Source organism: Narcine bancroftii, chromosome 3, assembly GCF_036971445.1.
Source record: "Narcine bancroftii isolate sNarBan1 chromosome 3, sNarBan1.hap1, whole genome shotgun sequence".
NCBI lineage: Eukaryota > Metazoa > Chordata > Chondrichthyes > Torpediniformes > Narcinidae > Narcine > Narcine bancroftii.
In genome coordinates, this window is record NC_091471.1 from 186,321,778 (window position 1) to 186,337,448 (window position 15,671).

General features: G+C 36.4%; 1 protein-coding gene across 7 annotated transcripts in view; it reads right to left on the bottom strand.

The window, feature by feature from the left end:
* gne (glucosamine (UDP-N-acetyl)-2-epimerase/N-acetylmannosamine kinase) overlaps nt 1-15,671 on the bottom strand; it is an 83,941-nt gene that overhangs the window by 40,255 nt on the left and 28,015 nt on the right. For all 7 annotated transcript variants that reach the window (XM_069926096.1, XM_069926093.1, XM_069926095.1 and 4 more), the window contains exons 3-4: nt 13,636-14,087; nt 4,339-4,491 (exon numbers count right to left, since the gene is read on the bottom strand). In XM_069926096.1, the coding sequence (XP_069782197.1) occupies nt 4,339-4,491; nt 13,636-14,087 (605 nt within the window). The remainder of the gene's footprint in view (nt 1-4,338; nt 4,492-13,635; nt 14,088-15,671) is intronic.

Consider the following 15,671-nt stretch of genomic DNA (forward strand, 5'->3'; position numbering starts at 1 on the left):
ATTATGTAAAAATGTACTACTGCCTATGAATCTGGCTAACAAAATATTGAATTCATGGTATGATAAAGGAATAAGATATGTTGATGATTGCTATATGGAAATATCTCTTAAGTCTTTTGAACAATTAAGAAATAAGTATGGAGTAGCTAATGGGACATTCTTTTGCTTTCTCCAATTAAGATCATGCTTAAGAGAAAGTTGGGGACCAAACTTGACCCCACTTGAAATTAGTGAGATGGAACAAATGATTTGGCTGGAGAACACATCTAAATTTATAACTGAAATGTACTTTGTTAACCAAAATGAAGTGCAAATCCAGGTTTACAGAGATCAAGAGAGAGATGGGAGTCAGATTTAAGAGTTGCAATAATGGAAAGATCCTGGTCTAATTGATGTTTGGATAGAATGTCGACAATTACAAATGCAAGATATGGATTAATACAATATAATTCCTACACCAATTATACCTCACACCACTGAAATTACATAAATCAAAATTGGAAATATCGGAGATAGGTTTTAGATGTGGAACAGAAATAGGAACTTTTGAACATGCTACATCGTCAAGTGCAAAGGTGAGACCTTTTTGGAAGGATATTACTGAAATACTAACAAGGATAACAGGGGTGGCCTCATGGAGGCTTTATTTTTTGGGCAACACCATTGAAATAAGTAACAAACTAACTAAATTTCAAATTTCATTTATTAAAATAGCTTTAGCTGTGGCTAATAAACATATTGCAATCTCTTGGAAATCTGACTCCCCTCTACAGATAGCACGATGGAAAACAGGGATGAACAGTTGTATACCTATGAAAAAAAAAATCACAGATATGATGTATTTATAAAAATAATGCAACCATATATAGGGGCCCAAATATAAATTTTTTAAAAAGGTGATCTCCTCAATGAGATTTTCTTTTTTTAACTCAATTGTAAGCCCTGACAGTGTACAGATTTATACTGTGAAGAAGGTTGGGATGGGGGGGGGGGGGTTATTGTGTTTTGTTTTGTAAGAAAAAGTTTTATAAAAATAAAAAATTGAAAATATATACATCTTGAAAATGGAAAATGTTTGATATGTATTGTTATTTATGCAAAAAACAAAAATAATTTTTTTTTAAAAATCTCCCTTCATTATATGAAACTCCAAGAAATAGAGTCCTAACCTAATTAATCTTTCCCTAAAACTCAGCTCAGTCAGATCAGATACAAGTTATTGCCATATAATCAAACAGAAATGTAATATTACACAAAATTGATTTAGTCTGTCATAAGGCAAAAATCAACCTTTAGCATTGTCTGGTACCCTTTACAGTCAAAGAAATAAACAAAACAGAATCCTTTCAGAGTCACTGAGTGTGTGTAGATTCGCCTTGAGTGCTTCCACAGCTACACAAGACTCCTATTCAATTCAAACCATTGGCAACCTGAGCTCAGAGCCAAACCTCAGACACTAAGAGGAAGTCTTCAGTGCCCAGGACCCTTCGGGAGCCCTCCTTGTCCTCAACATCCTCTCGAGCCCCGGTTCCAATACTTGGTTCCCATGAGCCAGTCTCCAGCAACCCACAGCCTGGTGTGGGTTCCTTGCCCTCAAGTCGCTAACAATTTGCAGCCTATGTGTGTCCTTCAGCTGTAGGAACCCTTGGCAGTCTTCTCTGCTTCTTCTCAACAGAGGATGTTCTTCCTGTTACTAGTGCCCTGTACCAGTCCATTCCTTCAACCAGAGTCGGCAATCCCTTGAGGCCATTGCTGAACACAGGCACCTACATCTTGGGCCCAGACTCCATGGTCCCAGGATTTTAAATAAAACAGTCGGCTCCTTTAGCAGGTCATTTAAAGCCTGTACAGAGCCGACAGTAGTAGAACTGGGTGGTAGGACCCTATGGGGGAGTGCTGTCTCTCCACTCACCAGTGGCAGTGTTGTCAATACAGCAGCTCCCAATATCCTTGTACATTTCTCTACCCTCTTTCAATCTTATTAATACCTTTTCTGCAGGTAGGTGACCAAAACTGCACATAGTACTCCAAATTAGGCTTCACCAATGTCTTGTATATCTTCAATATAACAATCCAACTCTTGTATTCAATATTTTGTTTATGAACACTTTTGCCCTAGGAAAAACATTCTAACTGTCCACCCTTTTATAAACTGCCATTAACTCAACCCTCATTCTACTTCCCATGCATCTGCTCTGGCCCTTTCCTGTCTGCTAATCTCGGCACCCCCCCCTGCCCCACCCCATAACAGCAAGATCAGGGCTCCCTTGTCATTACCTGTCACCCCACCAGCTTTGCATCCAACATATTCTCCACAATTTCTGCCACCTACAACAGGATCCAATGGGTGGTAATGGTGTATTTAGAGAACAAGTATACACAGACATGTGTAGCACAGCCCAAATCAATGGGTGAAAAACAGATAGGTTCCCTATCAAGTCTGGAGTAAGGCAAGGTTGCCTACTCTCCCCAGTCCTATTTGTCTGGGCATAGAGCCCTTCGCTGAATCCATCAGGAAGGATGAGAGCATAAGAGGAGTGGCATTGCTCGGCAGTGGAAGCACTCAGGTCAAGACCTCCCTGTCTTTTTTTCAGACTCATGATTGGTCTGCAGATTGATCAGCATTTGTGGCCAGTTTGAGTCAGCATCGGGTGCCAGGGTTAACCGGAAGCAGAGCAAGCCGATCCTCTTCGGTAACTGGCTTGACTGGTTCACCATCTCCTTCACAGTCAGATATGATTACCTAAAGGTGTTTAGGATTTGGTTTGGAGGGGCCAAGCCATACAACAAGAATGGGTCAGGGCAAATCGGTAATTGAGTATATGGGTATGGTGTTCCCTCTCAATAACGGGGAAGAACTTGGTCATCTACTGATAAGAAGAAATTCTGCCTGGCCCACAGGATAAAGAATCTCAGGGATGTATGTGATGACATGCATGTACTTTGACAATAAATCTGAACTTTGAACTCCCTGACCTACTTACCCACTAAGCACAGTTTATAGCAGCCAATTAACCTCCAAACCTATAGGACTTTGGCTTGTGGGAGGAAACCAGAGCAGCTAGGGTAATCCATCCAGTTGCAGGGAAAACTCTACACAGACAGTACACATCCCATGTTATTGTTCTATTCCCTCTTGGAGTGCATTTTTTACATTATATTGCCTGTCAACTTTTGTACTAAAAATGGGTGGCATGGTTAGCGCGATGCTATTTCAGCACCAATGACCCGGGTTTAAATCTGACGCTGTAACTGCAAGGGCTTCCCACGGATGCTCCGGTTTCCTCCCACTCTATGCCATTCATTATTCACCATACTTCCAAGCTTTGCATCATCCACAGATTTTGATCTGTTGCCTTGCACATCCAGATTTTGAACATTAAAAGAAATGTTCTCCTGAAACACTACTAGCTGCCTCTCGCCAATCCCAAAAGCCTCTTTCCCACATGGCTTCTTGTGATTTTCTAATGCCCAATGATTTGGTTGAGTGGATGACATGAGAGAAGAGTTGGAGAATAAATCCAAAAATTCCAAATCCCTGCAGCTTCATGTACAGGTATTCCTTCAGTCATTTTGCTCAGTCATGCATCATTATATCCCTCCCTTCCTCGAATGATATCCTTTTTCTGACTCATCTGGTTGAAAACCTCCAACTCGCCCCACCAGGTTCAGTTCCCCACAAAGTCCTCACAGGCAAAATAACAAGGACAGCACAGAAAGACAAGACGCAAGGCTTGAATGCAGTTCATGATATGGGGTAAACTGAAATCATTTGCCTATTTATACATTTCAGAAAGAGGATTCAAATTTTACTTTCAAAATTAGAACCCATCTTCAAGTTGGGTGCTAAATGGGCTATAAAGGTAAAATAGGTGCTCCTTTTGTTCCAAATTTTAAACAGGAATTTTATCTGCAAAATGGCAAAAGTTGTTGAGGCAGCTGTAATTTCAAGAACTTGGGATAGACAATTCTGGTCCTATGTCAGAACAGACTCAATACTTCTACTCCTATATTTTATGGCCTTATAGACTACATGGTCCAAGCACCCAAAATAAACTTACACAAACTAGAATGATAAAATTTCTCTCCAATATGCTCTTACAACCTTCTATGAACTCAAATTTGCAGATATTGAGGCTTTCCATTGAACTTCATTTGCTTTGCAATGTGCAGATGCTGACGTTTGTAAGTTTAACTCGAGATCAAAATTCATAAGACTGCTTGGTATTTCTCTTTAATTTGGAATTACTAGGCCACTGATGAATTCTAGTCATCAACTTCAAACACAAGAGCTGCCAAACTGTAAATTACCTGGGTGGTTTAGAAATATCAGCTCACCTGCATCAACGTTGGGAAAAAGGATCAATGTTTGTTTGCCGAATGTTATCAGAGCATCAATTGTGAGCTCGAACATCTTAACAGAATGCTTAATGTTGGTGGTAACTGGATGCTGTAGAGCCACAATGTACTCACGAGACTTCACATCTTCACCTATAAAAATTTAATTTGAACAACTGTAAAATTCACTCCAAGTGCAAAACAGAAACAGTTCTTCATGATTTTTGAATATTTTTCACAATAAGGAAATAAAAAATTAGTTATTCACTTAACTCTTTTTGGTAGGTATCAGTCTGATATATTTTCTAAAACCATCAAATTTATACAAATAGTGAAAAATTGTAGAATTTAACTCTATAAAAATATTTAAAACAAACTTGAAATAGCACTACCACATGATTAGTCCATTTTCTAGTGGGTGTAGGCTTCTTCAGAAATGGACATCGACAGTCACAGGTCAAGAACAGGGAACTAGTTATTCACACAGGGAAATTGAAAAAAAAAACAATTTAATTTAAATTGTACAAAGGGTGAGGGAGAATGGAGAGAATGAAGGAAAATCTGACAAGATGAGGAATGGTTTTGTTTCCAATGTTTCATTGAGCTCCTCCATTCTGTCTGCGGCAATAGCAAGGTAGTCTTCAACCAGACTGAATCAATAATGACTTCACATCAGCAGAACCCCACCCTCACCCCATGGCCCTATTCCTCTTCTTTTTCCTCTGCCAGCCTTCCTACCTATCTGTATCCTATACCTTCCTTCATCCAGCTCCCCTTTCCTTCCTTCCTCCCTCCTATCAGGAAGTATCTTCTTCAGTCTGCTGCCCCTTTCTCATTACCTCAGCTCTTCTTTTCTTCCCCCTATCATCTGTATTTACCCATCACCTGCCAGCTTGTGCTAATTCCCACCCCACCTTATTACTTGTTGGTCAATCCAATATTTTCTATTACCGATGAAGAATTTGTGGCTCAAAACATTGACTTGCCTTCCGTGGATGCTGCCTGACCTGCTGTGTTCCTTGAGCACTTTCTTTCTGTGTGGCTACAGATTTATTGTGTACATCCAATATTTACAGAGTTGACTGGAGAACAGGTTCATGAGGGAAATAATGGAAATCCCCTCGTGTTTTCTAGTCACAGACTGCTATAAAATTGGAATTAAACCCCTGCCTTCATCCTGATCACAAATATTCCTTTTGTCTTCTCCACCCCCCTCTCTGCAACGTATTTATTTTCTTAGTTCCGAGTTCTTTGGTGTCTAACACCCAAAACTTTTTCTCTTCCTGAGATCCTGTCTGATCTGCTGAGGATTCCAGCATTTCCTGATTTTGTTAGTGAAGATTCAGTGGATCGATAAAAAAAATGGTGGCATTGACACTGGTGCAGGCCCAGGAGAGCAGAAACACAACGCACCTCCAAAGAGTTCAACCACTTGGAACTAATGCCGGCAGCTCCACACATCTCTGAAATAAACTTATTTATACCCTCATTACTTATCACTATTTCTATTTCAATCTGCCTAGATAATATTAAATTATGACCTAACTTATCAACCAAGAAAGCCCCAACTTATTTTTAAAACTTTATTTATAAACTTTTAAAAACATCGTAAAATCAATAACGACAGCAGAAAAAAAGATTTTTATACAATATAATAATTCCCCCTCCCTCCCCCCCCCTCAGCCAGCCCCCTCAAGGGGAGCCAAAAAAAAACCATAAAACATGTACAATATTTTGATATTTCCAAACCCATATATTCTAAATAAGATGACCACATTTTAACAAAAAAAGAGTAATTATAATGTAAATTATATGTTATTTTCTCCACGCACACGTATATATATACATATATAAGTTCTCAATTCATTATGCCAATGGAGTAAATTAATCTCGACATTGTCTTTCCAAGTAATTGCTACGCATAACGCCAGACGAACAAATGCAATTTGAAACTTATCCAACCCCAAGCCAATCAACAAAACCATAGAACCCAACAAAAAAAATCTCTGGATCTAATGATAATTTAATTTTAAATAATTTCTCTAAAACCAACCTGACTTTTTCCCAAAATGGTTTTACCCTATCGCAAGACCAAACTGCATGCAAAAAAAGTTCCAGTACTTAACCCACATCTAAAACAAGAATCCGAATTATTAAATATTTATTTTTTAAATTTCTCAGGAGTCAAATATAACTGATGCAAAAAATTATAGTTAACCAAACCATATCTTACATTAGCCAATTTAGTTACCCCTTCATGACACATAACCTCCCAATCCTCTTGAGGTATAACATAAATTAAATCACTTTCCTATCTATTTCTAGATTTCTCCAAATTCGGTTTTTCCATAGTTTCCTGTAACAATCAATATATATCTGAAATAAAACCTCTCTTTGGTACAAAGGAAATCAAAGATTCAAATTTTGTTAACTTAGGTAAACTCATCTCTTTACCGTAATTATCCCTTATCAAAGCTCTGAGTTGATAATACACAAATAAAGAATTTACCGGTATATCAAATTTCTCCCTCAATTGATTAAAAGAAAGAAACTGTCCCTCTTCAAAACAATCCTGAATCACTTTTATACCCTGAAAATCTCTCTCTCTCTTTGGCTTCGCTTCGCGGACAAAGATTTATGGAGGGAGTAAATGTCCACGTCAGCTGCAGGCTCGTTTGTGGCTGACAAGTCCGATGCGGGACAGGCAGACACGGTTGCAGCGGAAAATTGGTTGGTTGGGGTTGGGTGTTGGGTTTTTCCTCCTTTAAACATTGAACAAGGAATAAGCTGATTTTGATATAACGGAGTTTGAATTGATAATTTACCCTTTGTTCCTATAACCTCATTTCTTTTAACCATTATCTTTAACAAATGTTTTAATACCGGCATATCATATCCCTGCAATAAATTCAAATTCCGCTTATATATAAACTGATGAACATCAAATTCATAAATACAAGCTAACTCCACCTTAGTCCAACTAGGAGGCTGATTAATATCCATCATTCTACTAATAAACTTCAACTGTGCAGCTTCATAGTAATTTTGAAAATGAGATAACTGAAGTCCACCTAATGCGTATTTCTATGTCAATTTCTGTAAAGCTACTTGAGCTAATTTTCCCTTCCATAAAAATTTCCTCACCACCCTATTCAAATCCTGGAAAAAAACCTTTGAAAGTAAACACGGTATTGACTGAAATAAACTGTGAATGCAAATTATCAATCTTTATACAAGTTAAATTATGTATCTTTATTGAAAAAGATTAAAATGGATTTGATTAAATGGAAGGATCTTCCATTAACATTAATAGGTTGAGTAAATTGTATTAAAATTAATATTTTTCCTCGTATTCAATATTTATTCCAAGAAAACCCCAACTTGATAATAACAAAAAAAAATATTATTTGGGACATTAAATTTCTCTTTCATTCATTGAAAAGTAATAAATTTATTAACTTCAAAACAATGCTCTACTTTCTTAATTTCCATTTCATTCCAAATTTTCAAAAATGGATAATTCATAGAAAAAGTCTATTGTGATAAAAAGGCATTTTGCAAAATATAAAATCTTTTCAACCTATCTCATAATTTATTTTATTCCATAATTCAATCAAATGTCTTAAAATAGCCATATCTCTAATTCCTATTAAAAATTTTGAATTCCATTTATAAATAAAGTCTTGCATAGAATCTTCTATTTTTACTCGATTCCATTTTAACAAAACTTGGAAATTTATCTAAATCAAAAATCCCTTTGATAAATTTAAGTTGAGCTGCTCTATAATAATTCTTAAAATGGGGAAGTTGCAAACCTCCTAATTCAAATTTCCAAGTCAATTTTTCCCAAACAAACTCTCGCCATTTCCCCTTTCCACAAAAACTTCCTAATACTTGAATTTAAATCTTAAAAACTTTTTTTTTGAGGATCCAACAAGGAATTGACTGAAATAATTACTGAACCATTGGAAAAATATTCATTTTAATGCAATTAACTCTACCTACTAAAGTTATAGGCAAATCATTCCATCTATTAAAATTATTCTTAATTTTACTAAGGTAAATTATTCAACTTATATAAATTATTTAAATTATTATCAACTTTAATCCCTAAATATTGATCTCCATCATTTGACCACTTAAATCAAGGAGATTTCCTACACTGAGTATAATCTCCTTTAACTAAAGGCATAATTTCACTTTCGTCCCAGTTAATTTTTTAATCTGATCTTTTACAATATTCTTCTAATCTTACATATAGTTGATGCAAAGAACTTATAGGATCTGTAATATAAGCCAAAACATCATCAGCAAATAAATTAATCTTATATTCCTCATGACTAACTTTTATACCCTTTATATTAGAATCTTGTCTTATTAACCCTGCTAAAGGCTCAATTGCCAAAACAAACAAAGCAGGAGATAAAGGACAACCTTGTCTACTTGATCTAGTTAATGGAAAAGCAAAAGAAATTTGTCCATTAGTTACAACTTTAGCAGAGGGATTTTTATATAAAGTTTGAACACAATTAATATATACAAATCCAATACCAAATTGCCCTAACACCTTAAATAAATAATTCCATTCTAATCTATCAAAGGCTTTCTCAGCAACTAAAGTTACTGCTACTGCTAAATCACCCTTCTTTTGAGACATATGTAATAAACTAATCAATCTGGCAACATTATCAGCAGAATGGCATTTTTTAACAAAACCAGTTTGATCCATATGAATTAAATTTGGTAAATATCTAGCCATTCTATTCACCAAAGCTTTAGCTATAATTTTATAATCAACATTTAATAAAGATATTGGCCTATATACTTCAGTTTTCAACAAATCTTTATCTTTCTCAGGTATGACAGTTATAATTGCATTAAAAAAGACTCCAGTAGAGAATGAGTTTCCATTGCCTGTTTCAACACCTCCATAAAAGGAGATATCAATAAATCTTTAAATTTCTTATAAAATTCAGGTGGGAAACCAACCTGTCCTGGTGACTTACCACTTTGCAAAGAATTAAGAGCTTCAATAATTTAACGTTAATGGAGCATCTAAATCTTTTTGTTCTTAACAGGTAAATTAATCTTAGATAAAAATTTATCAATTTTAAATTCATCTGTATCAAACTGAGATCTATATAGATTAAATAATAATATTTAAAAGAATCAATTATTTGTTGGAGTTTATAAGTAATATTCAATTGCCAAGCCAAAACTTTGTGCTCTTTCCCCCAATTCATAATACTTTGTTTAGTTTTCACAATTACTTTTTCATTTCTATAAGTCTGTATTGAATTATAATAAAATTCTTCTTTATTAAATTTTCCCATTTTTCCCCCTCAGAAACATTTTTTTGCAAATCTTTTTCCAAATTTTCCATTTCTTTCTCCAAAGAATCTAATTCTTTAACATAATCATTCTTAATTTTTGCTGAATAACTTATTATCTGACCTCTTAAATAAGATTTCAAAGCATCCCATAAAATAAATTTATTATCTACAGAATTAGAATTAATGTCTAAAAATTCTTGAATTTGTTTTCTTATAAATTTACAAAAATCTACTCTTTTCAACAATGAAGAATTAAATCTCCGCCTATAAAACAATTTTTTTTTCCAGAAATTATACACAACATCAAAAGTGGTGAATGATCAGATAAAATTCTAGCTTTATATTCCGCATGCATAACTCTTGCTTGTAACTGTGCCGACATTAAAAACATATTTATTCTTGAATAAGAGTCATGCCTGTAAGAATAAAAAGAATAATCCCTTTCCTTTAGATTCAACCTTCGCCAAACATCTATCAAATTTAAATCCTTCATCAAATTCAAGATCCTTTTCACAGTTTTAGTCTTAGTTAGTGATTTCTGTGATTTATCCAAAATTGGATCAAGACAACAATTAAAATCTTCTCCAATTAAAATCTTCTTGTGTGCCTCAGCAATATACATAAAAGAATCATGAATAAATCTCTCATCATCCACATTAGGTGCAAATAAGTTTCCACATTTCTGAATAAATTAGACAATTTACCAAAACAAATCTCCCACTGACTGAATCTTAACAGGTAATTTCTTATTAACCAAAATAGCAACTCCTCTTGCTTTGAATTAAACAAAGAAGCTACCTCTTGACTAACCCAATCTCTTTTTAATTTTTGATGTTCTTTTTCTGTTAATTGTGTTCCTTGTAAAAATAAAAGCAATATCAACTTTCTAATATATGCCAAAACTTTTATTCCTCTTAATTTTATTATTAAGACCATTTATATTAAAAGTTACAAATTTTAATTGATTTTTATCCACCATTACTTAAGGTCCAAACATCAGAGAACTCTCGCCACCCATTCCATTGGAATCCACTCCATAAAACCAACAATTAAATTTGACATATCCAGACAAAAGAAAAAGAAAGAAAAAGGAGAAAGAAAGAAAGAAATATATATATATATATATTAAAACCAGAAAAAAGGTACTGATAAGATCAGTACTAATTCCCTCTACAGTGCGGAAAGTGGCCTTCGCTACAAAGTGGCATGTGGTTGCGGAAGAAGGCAAAAAATCCACCTTCCTGGACAGAATAAAGACTACTTTAATCAAAGAGTTTATTGAAAAGTATTATCAGCTTCTTTGAGATCTTTATTCGCTTGATCATCATAAATCTCCACTATCTTTTGCTGTTCTGTTATCTGTTATTCAATTTTCTCTCTCTCAAATCGACCTATCAAATTTTGCTGAGAAGTCTGGCTCTGTGCATCCATACGTCGATCTTGCTTAACATTCGGAAGCAAATTTGCAAACTCCAAAGTTTCATCTTCATCTGTAAAGAAGCATGATTGATTTTTTCCAGAAAAGACTAAATGTGGCTGGGTATTGAAAAAATAATTTATATCCCTTTTTCCAAAGAACAGATTTTGCAGGATTAAATTTCTTTCTTCTTTTCATAATTGACATACTTAAATCCGCATTTTAAAAAAAACTAATTATTTGCCACCATCAATGCTTTTGAGCATTTTGAACTGCTTATCTTAATATCATTTCTTTATCTTGATAATGGAGACATCTAATCAAAATAGAGTATGGCGCTTGTCCTGGAATGTTTTTTTAATATATTAGCTCCATGTGCTCTATCCAGCTAAAGTTCATTTGGAAAGTTCTCAGGACCCAGAATTTCTGGAATCCATTTTTGAAAAAAATGTACTGGATTAGGGCCTTCAGGCAACCCCACGATCTTCACATTATTTCTTCAACTAAGATTTTCCAATACATCAATCTTCTGTAAAAGTTCCTTTGCACATCCCAAGCCATAAAAAAACTTCCATTTTATTACTGTATCTTCACATTGTTCTACTTCATAATGATAATCTTCAATATCATCCTCAATTTTCTGAACTTGTATTTTAACTTTATTAACAAATTAAATACATTTTCCCATTTCTTTTTTTAATATTTTCATTTCACTTTTGACATATTGAAATTTTGCTTTAGCATCTGATCTGACAGATAACAATTGTACATTCATTTGTTGAGACAATAACTGCATTTGTTGAATAAGAAGTTTGCTGTTGAACTTTCGTACCTTATATTTCAGCTTCAGGATACTTAAGCTGCATTGTTTGAATCCCTTGGATCAGTTAAGCTTCTCCTTTTTCATATTCTTCTCCTAGTCCCTCCAATTCTTCTCCTTTTTCATATTCTTCTCCTAGTCCCTCCAATTCTTCTCTCTCTGTCTCTTGTTCATCATCTTTTTGTCCATCTGAATCGCTTGAAGAATGAGCTGATTCAATACCCATTTGAATCAATGGATGTAAATGAGTTTGACTAGCGGCCCTAATAACTAGAGTCTTGGTTGATTCTGCTGTTTCCCACAGAGAAACAGGCTGTTCAATTGGTGGATGTGCACGAATCTGCACTCATGCACAGTTGTCCCTGCGGCGTCTGAATTTCGATGGTCTTCTGGACTCCAGCGCCATCTTCACCAGTTCCCCGTAGAGGTGGCACTGGAGTCACATCAATTCTTGCCGTCGTAGCACAAGTGACTCTAGAAGGGAGAGAAACTTGAGCCTGAATTGGGTTTTAATTCATTCTGCCGAGAGGCATATTTCCATGTCTCCAACCTATGCCATCACACCTCGCCACCCCCAAGCTTGTGCTTCCTGTGACCAACCAGTCCCATATTGATAAGTCGGTCCTCAGCCTTATCTTGTCAGGGTAAGGCCAAATGTGAACCTAAGAAGCAACATATAAAATTTTTCCTAATGGCATGAACATTCATTTTTCTCATTTTAAGTAACCCTCACCTCTGATTCCACCATTTCATCTCTTCTCTTCCTACTGTTATTCTTACTTTTCTCTCTAATTCCCCTCTCTCTTCCTGTTTCTCCACCTCACATTTCTGTCCTATACCTCATCATCTCTTGGCCCCTCTCCATCTCCTTTCCTTCTTCATATCACTACTGTTTTATTTTAATCTTGATAAAGATCCCCTGACATGAAATGTTGACTGACATTTCTGCCCATGGATACTGCCTGACCTACTGAGTCTCTCCAACAGCTTGTTGTTTGATTGAGTACAGTTAGGACATCTTATTACAAATGCACAAGATGATGGTGAGACCACACTTGCACATTTGCATGCAGACTGTCACCCAATTATTGGAAGCACATCATTATTAAGCTGGAAAAGGAGCCGAAGGATGTTGCAGACACTGGAGAGCTTGAGTTATAACGCGAGACTGGATAGGCTGGAACTTTTTCTGGATCGTAGGAGACTGAAGGGGGACATTACAAAATCATGAGGGGCTTAATAGTCATGGTCTTTTTCTCAGGGAAGGGAAATCTAAAAGTGGAGGGCACAGATTTAAGGAGAGAGAAAATATTTAAATAGGACCTGAGAGGCACGTTTTTCCAAAGAGACTAGTGGATATGCAGAACAAGCTACCAGAGGCAAACTTGAAAAGTCAGGAACATGGATAGGAAAGACTTGATCATCTTGTGCTCTTCAACTCTATGGCAAAATCCATTTCATATTTTAAGGGAGACAGAAGGATGTGAAAAATTTAAAAATGCTATTGTTTTCTTTTATTGAAATAAATAAATTACAATGTCTGAATTAATATTTCTATTTATTGGTAGGGCAACAGTCATTATCATTTGTTAGAAAATGGGCAAGTGCTTTCTAGAAACTGTCTATCAGGCTCCCTAGATAAATCCACAAACTTCATCAATTCATTAGAATAGGCAGCATATTGATGTGGGAAGACTTTATCTACAATTGCAGACATCAGTACTCACTCAGCCAAGTCCGCAGAATGCTCATGTAATCCTTGGAGTTCGCTGTGAGCAATATGTCATAAGATGGACAGCCGGCTAACAGAATTCGATCATGTTCCTCACACATGGCGATCAGATGCTGCTCAGCACTGCGAGTGCAACACACATGGTAGTGGGCCAGCTTGGTGATGGCATGCCGGATCGAGTCATCAATTGTACCACTGACCTCACCTCCTTCAATGTGCAGGATCCGAATATTCATCAGGGCAGCCGAGGTTGCAACTGCCAAAGCATCAAACCTGTCTCCATGAACAATCATCACATCTGGCTTCAATCGGTTCAATACATCCGGCAACTTCACCAGTGCCAGGCCTACTGACTCCACCATGGCTGCCTCATCTTCACCGCGGACAATCGTGTGTAATCTTGTGTTGATGTCAAAATCATCTTGTTCAATCATTCGGTATGTATTTCTGAAAGAAAAAAAATAATTTGGTGATAGATGACATAAAGGTTGCAGGTGTAGTGGACAGTGAGGATGGCTTTCAAAGCTTGCAGAGAGATCTGAACCAGCTTGAAAAATGGGCTGCAAAATGGCAGATGGAATTTAATACAGACACGTGTGAGGTGTTGCAGTTTGGATGGACAAACCAAGAGAGGACATACATAGTAAATGGTAGAACAGAGGGAATTCAGATACACAATTCTCTGAAAGTGGCATCACAGGTGGATAGGGTTGTAAAGAGAGCCTTTGGAATATCAGCCTCCATAAATCAAAGTACTGAGAATAGGAGTTGTGATGTTATGGTAAAGTTGTATAGGACATTGGTGAGGCCAAATTTGGAGTATTGTGTGCAGTTTTGGCATCTAACTACAGGAAAAATATCAATTAAATTGAAAGAGTGCAGAGAAAATTATGAGGACGTTGATGGGACTTGAGGAACTGAGTTACAGGGAAAGGTTGAACAGGTTAGGACTTTATTCCCTGGAGCGTAGAAGAATGAGGAGAGATTTGACAGAGGTATTTAAAATTACGATAGTTATAGATTGAATGAATGCAAGTAGACTTAGGTGAGATTTAAACCAGAGGACAAAGGCTAAGGATAAAAGGGAAGAGGTTTAGAAGTAACATTTGGGGGATCTTTTTTACTCATAGAATCCAGCTGAATTAGTGAATGTGAGCTCAATTTTAACATTTAAGAAAAGTTTGGACAGATACATGGAAGGGTGCAGGTCAGTGGGACCAGAGAGAATAATAGTTCAGCACAGACTAGAAGAAATGAAGGGCCTGATTTCTGTGCTGTAATATTATATGGCAGGCTGACCTTTAAGTGTAAGGAAGAAAGGATGTGCTGACATTGGAGAGGGTTCAGAAGAGGTCCACTAGGATGATTCTGGGAACAAAAAAGGTTATCATTCAAGGAGTGTTTAATAGCTCTTGGCCCGTGGATATTGGAATTTAGGAGAATGAGGGCAAAACTCATTGTAACATTTTGAATGTTGAAAGGCATGGACAGAGTAGATGTGTAGAAATATTTTTTCCCAAAATGGGAGAGTCTAGGACAAGACGGCATAACTTCAGGATTGAAGCGTGTTGGCTTCAAACAGAGATGTGGAGGCAAATCTTTAGTCAGCAAGGGGTAAATCTGTGGAATTTGTTGTCACAGGCAGTTGTAGAAGCCAGATCCTTGGCCAGGGCATCAAAGCTTATAGGGAGAAGAGAGTAAAACACAAAATTTTCAGGTACCGTGATTGAAGTAAGAACACAATGCTGGAGAAACTTAGCAGGTCAAACAGTGTTCTTTATATAGCAAAAGATACATAATCAACATTTTGGACTTGAGCCCTTCATCAAGGTATAAACAAAATGTTGGTAGGCACCTGAAATAATGGTGAGAGGGTAGAGAAGGAGAACCGGCCTACATGCAAAAGGGAGGGAGGGCGCAACAGCAAACAGGGGGAAGAGGGAGAATGGCTCTGTGAATGGAGAGGGAAAGGGGTGGAGAGCTGAAGGAAAGGAGACAGAGGGATGGGGCAGAGTTGGAGATATCAGAGGT